The following is an 8193-nucleotide window of genomic DNA, read 5'->3' on the forward strand; positions in this document are numbered from 1 at the left end:
ATCATTTAATTAATAAATTGACCAAAAAACCCAAAATAAATAAAAAAATTATTTTTTGCCCAAAACTTGGCCAATTTCCTTAAGACCACTAATCTCTTCCAAAATCTTCTAATCCTTCTTTAATTTTTATTAAAGGCTAATCCCATCATTTCCTACCTGTAATCACAACTCAAAATATTTAATTAAGATTAAATATTAATCCTCACGTTTATTAAAAAGTTTTAATAAATATCTCCTCAACCCAAACCCTTGAAATAAATAAAACTTTATTTATTAAGTAAAGTACTGAGTTTTCTGGATTAGATTGTGTTTGTTTATTTCATCAACGTTTCGGATCACACTACATGATCCATCATCAGGATAAGAAAGTGCAGGGTAGTAAGATATGCAGACTGGACCTTTCTCAAGAATTATAAGAAGAGAAGGGGGAAGCTCGTAAAACCATGCAAAGCTAAAATTAGAAAAAATAGAAAAAATAGCAAAAAGGTACCCCCACCAAAAAGTATAAGAAAGAAGAAAAAATGAAAGAAAAAGGTTTAAAAGAAGGAAACTAAACAGAAAAAATAGCTCCATATATATAGAAACAACAATTAACATATATCCTGCCTCTATATATATATATATATATATATATATATATATATATATATATATATATATATATATATATATATATATATATATATATATATATATATATATATATATATACGTAAAATAGCTATTAATATATAGGCTATTATATAATAAAATAGCTATATGGGTAATGTATAGCTATGTAACCACTTACAATAGCTAAAGGATCAAAATATAGTTATGTACAAGGAAAATACGATATACTATGAAAGAAATATATAAATAAATAAGAAATATCTAGGAAATATATGCCAATATATATATATGTCTATATGCGATATAAGTAAAATATACTAGACATATATATATATATATAAAGGGTTGAAAAAAACCAACAATCTATATGTATACCAATTTTATGAAAACAAGAAAGTGAAATTGACCAAAACTGCAACGAGAACTGAGTAAAAATAAATAAGAAGGAAGAAAATGCCAAGCATGTAGGGGTAAAGGAGAAAATTCATACCCACTAAGTAGACTAGATGACAAGGATAGAGCAGAAGAATCGGTAGGAGGACGCACAAAAAAGAAAGGAGAAAACCACGTGAAAAAATAAACAACACTAGAGACAACAGGACACTAAAATAAAGGAAACCACGATGTCTAAGCACAAAACCAACTCACAAGAAAGAAGCAAGAAGTGTGCTCGGGAGAGAGAGAGAGAGAGAGAGAAAACACTGCCCACCATGGAAGAAGAAACAAGCACCAAAAAAGGAAAGAGGAGAAGAGAGGGGGAAAAAAAAGAGAACGAGAAGAGGAAACAGTGAAACAAAAGAACTGGAAGAGCATGCAAGAAGGGAAACCGAGAAAGCATCAAAGGTGGTGGAGTCTGTTGAGCGTGCTCGAATGGTGGTTGTCAAGGGAATCAAGCAAGGGGCGCCATGAATGGTTAATGGACCACCCATCATCCCGATTGAGGTTAATGGGATGATAGCTAATGGCAATAGCCTCCTTTAACTTCCTTTTGAAAAGATTGTCCTTTTTTGATAGGATTTTGGTATTCTCCAAACAAATATGATGCTTGGTGGAAGTTGAGTGCTCAGCTAGGGCGGATTTTAGTATCCTCTCATGCTTGATGTCAGCACTGTGTTCTCGGATCCTTGTGATGACAGAGCGACCAGTTTCACCAATGTAGGGCATGCCACATGAGCACTCAATCTTGTAGACCCCTGAGTCTAGAAGAGAGTTGTTTGAATCCTTGAGCAGGGGGATACAATTTCTTAACTTAGAAAGGGGTTTGAAGGCTACCTGGATGCCCTTTCTGGTCAAGATTTTGCCAATTTTTTGGGAGATGCCCTCAACAAAAGGAAGAGAAGCGAGAAGGGAAGGTGGGTTAGAGGAGATCTTATGACTGATGCCAGAAAGATAAGAGGATTTGGCTTGGGTGAGGGCCTTGGAGATTTTCTTATGAGAGTACCCGTTGAACTTAAAAACTTGGCGCAGATGATCAAGCTCTTGGGGTAAGTTATCAGCATCGCAAATTCTATAAGCTCTAAGGGAAAGAGTCTTGAGGATACCAACTTTATGGGATGGGTGGTTGTGGGAAGAAGAATGGAGGTAAAGATCGGTGTGGGTGGCTTTACGATACACTCGACGATCGAAGGTCCCATCAGGCTTCTTCATGATGAGGACGTCGAGGAAGGGCAACTGGTTGCCAGATTCAAGCTCCTTGGTGAAGGAAATGGTGGGGGCGAGCTTGTTGATGTGTTCAAGAAACTCCTCAAGTTTTTCCAACCCATGTGGCCAGCACACGTTGGTGTCATCAACATAACGCTTCCACCATTTGGGCTTGAGGGGAAAGGTGTGGAGAGCCGTCTCCTCGAAATCCTCCATATAGAGGTTTGCTATGACTGGGGAAAGGGGAGAACCCATCGCCACTCCCTCCACCTGTTCATAGATGACGTTCTGGAAAGAGAAGAAAGTGGATCTTAAGTAGAACTCCACCAAACTAGCTAGCTCATCCCCAACCTTACGCCTCACAATTTGCACAGCGTCATGAATAGGAACCTTGGTGAAAAGCGAAACAACATCAAAACTAACCAAGACATCACCAGGCTCCCACTTGACATCTTGAATAAATTGGACAAAATGGTAAGAATCTTTGATGAAAGAGTTGGACTGCCCCAACAACGGAGAGATAATCTTGGCAAGGTGAGAAGCTAATGCGTAGGTGGGGGATCCAATGGTGTCCACAATAGGTCGTAAGGGAACACCCTCCTTATGAATTTTTGGAGCCCCATATATGCGAGGGGTCACTTCTTTTGAAGGAACCAATTTTTTCTTAATCACGTCATCAAAGGAGGAGTTAGACACGAGAACTTTGACTTGATTCAAGATTTTAGAGCAAGGATTACGCGGGAGGAGCTTGTAGCTGCTTGGGTCTGAGAGCAAGTCAAGCATCTTGGAGATATAGTCTTGCTTGTTCAAGATCACAGTGGCATTACCCTTGTCTACCTTGGTGATAACAATATCATGATTATTAACAAAATTACGGAAGGCCCGAGATTCTGCTCCGGAATTAATGCCTCTGGGTGGTTTGGCATGTCGAAGAGCATTAATTCCGGAGAAGAATCTCAGGCCTTCCGTAATTTTGTTAATAATCATGATATTGTTATCACCAAGGCAGACAAGGGTAATGCCACTGTGATCTTGAACAAGCAAGACTATATCTCCAAGATGCTTGACTTGCTCTCAGACCCAAGCAGCTACAAGCTCCTCCCGCGTAATCCTTGCTCTAAAATCTTGAATCAAGTCAAAGTTCTCGTGTCTAACTCCTCCTTTGATGACGTGATTAAGAAAAAATTGGTTCCTTCAAAAGAAGTGACCCCTCGCATATATGGGGCTCCAAAAATTCATAAGGAGGGTGTTCCCTTACGACCTATTGTGGACACCATTGGATCCCCCACCTACGCATTAGCTTCTCACCTTGCCAAGATTATCTCTCCATTGTTGGGGCAGTCCAACTCTTTCATCAAAGATTCTTACCATTTTGTCCAATTTATTCAAGATGTCAAGTGGGAGCCTGGTGATGTCTTGGTTAGTTTTGATGTTGTTTCGCTTTTCACCAAGGTTCCTATTCATGACGCTGTGCAAATTGTGAGGCGTAAGGTTGGGGATGAGCTAGCTAGTTTGGTGGAGTTCTGCTTAAGATCCACTTTCTTCTCTTTCCAGAACGTCATCTATGAATAGGTGGAGGGAGTGGCGATGGGTTCTCCCCTTTCCCCAGTCATTGCAAACCTCTATATGGAGGATTTCGAGGAGACGGCTCTCCACACCTTTCCCCTCAAGCCCAAATGGTGGAAGCGTTATGTTGATGACACCAACGTGTGCTGGCCACATGGGTTGGAAAAACTTGAGGAGTTTCTCGAACACATCAACAAGCTTGCCCCCACCATTTCCTTCACCAAGGAGCTTGAATCTGGCAACCAGTTGCCCTTCCTCGACGTCCTCATCATGAAGAAGCCTGATGGGACCTTCGGTCGTCGAGTGTATCGTAAAGCCACCCACACCGATCTTTACCTCCATTCTTCTTCCCACAACCACCCATCCCAGAAAGTTGGTATCCTCAAGACTCTTTCCCTTAGAGCTTATAGAATTTGCGATGCTGATAACTTACCCCAAGAGCTTGATCATCTGCGCCAAGTTTTTAAGTTCAACGGGTACTCTCATAAGCAAATCTCCAAGGCCCTCACCCAAGCCAAATCCTCTTATCTTTCTGGCATCAGTCATAAGATCTCCTCTAACCCACCTCCCCTTCTCGCTTCTCTTCCTTTTGTTGAGGGCATCTCCCAAAAAATTGGCAAAATCTTGACCAGAAAGGGCATCCAGGTAGCCTTCAAACCCCTTTCTAAGTTAAGAAATTGTATCCCCCCGCTCAAGGATTCAAACAACTCTCTTCTAGACTCAGGGGTCTACAAGATTGAGTGCTCATGTGGCATGCCCTACATTGGTGAAACTGGTCGCTCTGTCATCACAAGGATCCGAGAACACAGTGCTGACATCAAGCATGAGAGGATACTAAAATCCGCCCTAGCTGAGCACTCAACTTCCACCAAGCATCATATTTGTTTGGAGAATACCAAAATCCTATCAAAAGAGGACAATCTTTTCAAAAGGAAGTTAAAGGAGGCTATTGCCATTAGCTATCATCCCATTAACCTCAATCGGGATGATGGGTGGTCCATTAACCATTCATGGCGCCCCTTGCTTGATTCCCTTGACAACCACCATTCGAGCACGCTCAACAGACTCCACCACCTTTGATGCTTTCTCTGTTTCCCTTCTTGCGTGCTCTTCCAGTTCTTTTGTTTCGCTATTTCCTCTTCTCATTCTCTTTTTTTTCCCCCTCTCTTCTCCTCTTTCCTTTTTTGGTGCTTGTTTCTTCTTCCATGGTGGGCAGTGTTTTCTCTCTCTCTCTCTCTCTCCCGAGCACACTTCTTGCTTCTTTCTTGTGAGTGGGTTTTGTGCTTAGACATCGTGGTTTCCTTTATTTTAGTGTCCTGTTGTCTCTAGTGTTGTTTATTTTTTCACGTGGTTTTCTCCTTTCTTTTTTGTGCGTCCTCCTACCGATTCTTCTGCTCTATCCTTGTCATCTAGTCTACTTAGTGGGTATGAATTTTCTCCTTTACCCCTACATGCTTGGCATTTTCTTCCTTCTTATTTATTTTTACTCAGTTCTCGTTGCAGTTTTGGTCAATTTCACTTTCTTGTTTTCATAAAATTGGTATACATATAGATTGTTGGTTTTTTTCAACCCTTTATATATATATATATATATATATATATATATATATATATATATATATATATATATATATATATATATATATATATATATATATATATATGTCTAGTATATTTTACTTATATCGCATATAGACATATATATATATTGGCATATATTTCCTAGATATTTCTTATTTATTTATATATTTCTTTCATAGTATATCATATTTTTCTTGTACATAACTATATTTTGATCCTTTAGCTATTGTAAGTGGTTACATAGCTATACATTACCCATATAGCTATTTTATTATATAATAGCCTATATATTAATAGCTATTTTACGTATATATATATATATATATATATATATATATATATATATATATATATATATATATATATATATATATATATATATATATAGAGGCAGGATATATGTTAATTGTTGTTTCTATATATATGGAGCTATTTTTTCTGTTTAGTTTCCTTCTTTTAAACCTTTTTCTTTCATTTTTTCTTCTTTCTTATACTTTTTGGTGGGGGTACCTTTTTGCTATTTTTTCTATTTTTTCTATTTTTAGCTTTGCATGGTTTTACGAGCTTCCCCCTTCTCTTCTTATAATTCTTGAGAAAGGTCCAGTCTGCATATCTTACTACCGTGCACTTTCTTATCCTGATGATGGATCATGTAGTGTGATCCGAAACGTTGATGAAATAAACAAACACAATCTAATCCAGAAAACTCAGTACTTTACAAATGGATTGTGGAAATCTGTTACTGTTAACTTTATTTATTTCCTAAAAATCTAATTTATCCTCATCCTAAGAAGTTCTAGACTCTTCTAGAAAGTCTTCATCCTCATCCTAAGAAGTTCTAGACTATTCTAGAAAGTCTTTATCCTCATCCAAAGTCTAGACTCTTCTAGAAGATGTCTTTAAACCTAATCCTAATCCCCTCCTAACCTTGTCACATTCTCTAAACATGGGTTAAGACTTACTAACCCAAGCTAAAGTTAAAATATATCTCCTCCTTCACCCACCCTCATTAAATTCCATCCACTTGCCTATCCCTGAGCTAATCCTAAACTATCCTAATCCATCCTCTAATCATTTACACAAGCCTAAGCAAGCTTAAAACCCTCCTAATCAAGCCCAAGTCAAAATTTCTCTCATCTCTCTCAAAATATCTCAACCATAAAACTTTATGAAGTCCACTAAGCCATAAATGACTTTTCCAAGCCCATTTATTGCTCTTACAAGCCATTATGAGGGTCTTTATGAAGATTTTATCCATTGAGCCTCCTTTGTTGACTCATCCTTCCCTTTTCCTCCATCCTCTCACCCTGTGACATGTGTCACTCCCTGATTGGCTGTAAGGAAGCACAATCCATGTGCTCTCTTCTCATGCAATCTGAGCCCTCCATGAGCTTTTTCCCATCCTTTCATCTTAGCCCTCAATCCCTCAAGCCTCTTGCCTATAAATTGGATCCTTTCCCTTTGCAAAATAACACAATCCATGAAGTAAAGTCATAATCCCATTTTGAGAAGCCATTTTACATCAAAACCATACACTCACACCAAAATTCCAACTCGATTTTAAGCCCTTTTTGAAGCATAAAGCTTGAGCATACATCCTATCTATTTAGACAAAGCTACTCAACAAGAGAGCTTCTTATTGAGAGAGCCCATTAATGGCTCATATTCTCAATTAAGAGCTCATCTTAGTCTATCTTGAAGTTTATGAATTTTTTTTAGTTTGTAGAAGCTTTATTTAAATTTGGTTTCTATTAGCATACTAACATTTGCTCATATACAGTATCAATATTTTTTCTTCCCTTATTGCTATTTCATAAGCATCTAGTAAGGTATCTCCTCCCATGGTTTGGATTGTAGTGGCAATATCACTATTAAAAGCTCTAAGGTAATGCAAGAAGGCATTATCAGGGGTAGGTTTCATTGGAGTAGGTATTTTGTCCCATGTGTTTTGAAATCTATAGTTGAAATCCATCATACATTCATGGGGGGCTCTTTTTATAGTAGTTAGTTGTTCTAAGAGTGATAAATAGTCACTTTTATCCTTAAAATGTTTACATAGTCCTACTCCTAACCCATTTGAATCCATTATAGAACCATGTGATAGACCCTTGTACCATTGTAGGGATTTCCCTCTTTAAGATGAAGCTAGGAGTCTAACAACCACATCATCTTCTATAATATCATGAATATTATAGATATTTGTAACCTCTTGAATATGTTCTAAGGGATAGATAGAAGTTTCACTAGTAAAAGTAGGTATACTTTTAAGTGCATACACTGGTATGTCATGTCTTTGGGATAAAAAAAGGGTACTTCCACCATTAAAGGTAGAAAATGTATGAGCTCTAGATTGTGCCATATAAGCAAGTGATGTATTGATATGAGCTGATGGAAACCTAGGTTGAGATCTAACAATAGGAGGAGTGGAGATTGATCTTGTAGGAGTATGTATTTCTTTTGTACACCTAACTAGTGATAGAGGCAATCTAGTATTCCTTCTTCTAGGATTTAAAAATGAAAGATCTTGATGTTGGAAATTACCTCTAAAAGATGCCCTTGTTTTAGCTTTGGGCATGAATCACAACAACTTCAGTCTAGAACCAGATATGAAGGGTGTAGAGTTGCTAAGTGCTTTGTAGAAATGAACTTTTTGAAGGCCTAGAATACTAAGAGCAACACTATCTTCTATATATCAACTTTAAATCATTCTCTTTTGACACTTGTAGGCCTTGAAATCTTCTGAATATGTCCCACTAGGCATGCCAAAATTATTATCACAAAATTTAGTACCCT

At 37.8% G+C, this 8193-nt stretch overlaps 3 protein-coding genes across 3 annotated transcripts; 2 read left to right on the plus strand and 1 right to left on the minus strand.

Moving 5' to 3' along the window:
• Positions 1-1449: 1449 nt before the first annotated feature.
• On the minus strand, positions 1450-3036 carry LOC149569911 (uncharacterized). Its single transcript, XM_089817031.1, has one exon. It carries the CDS (start codon positions 3034-3036, stop codon positions 1450-1452), a length of 1587 nt encoding a protein of 528 aa, XP_089673157.1.
• A 72-nt stretch (positions 3037-3108) lies between these two features.
• LOC149569912 (uncharacterized) lies at positions 3109-3825 on the plus strand. Its single transcript, XM_089817032.1, has one exon. The coding sequence runs from the start codon at positions 3109-3111 to the stop codon at positions 3823-3825; it is 717 nt and encodes a 238-aa protein (XP_089673158.1).
• A 15-nt stretch (positions 3826-3840) lies between these two features.
• Positions 3841-4899, plus strand: LOC149569913 (uncharacterized). Its single transcript, XM_089817033.1, has one exon. It carries the CDS (start codon positions 3841-3843, stop codon positions 4897-4899), a length of 1059 nt encoding a protein of 352 aa, XP_089673159.1.
• Positions 4900-8193: the final 3294 nt, after the last annotated feature.

The sequence above is a fragment of the Cupressus sempervirens genome, chromosome 3 (genome assembly GCF_028749045.1).
Source record: "Cupressus sempervirens isolate cs-2001-9-10 chromosome 3, ASM2874904v1, whole genome shotgun sequence".
NCBI classification, from domain to species: Eukaryota; Viridiplantae; Streptophyta; class Pinopsida; order Cupressales; family Cupressaceae; genus Cupressus; species Cupressus sempervirens.

Excerpts from the sequence above, each read along its gene's own strand:
- LOC149569911 (XM_089817031.1), bottom strand. The coding sequence starts at position 3,036 with ATGCTTGACTTGCTCTCAGACCCAAGCAGCTACAAGCTCCTCCCGCGT.
- LOC149569912 (XM_089817032.1), top strand. The coding sequence starts at position 3,109 with ATGATTATTAACAAAATTACGGAAGGCCCGAGATTCTGCTCCGGAATT.
- LOC149569913 (XM_089817033.1), top strand. The coding sequence starts at position 3,841 with ATGGGTTCTCCCCTTTCCCCAGTCATTGCAAACCTCTATATGGAGGAT.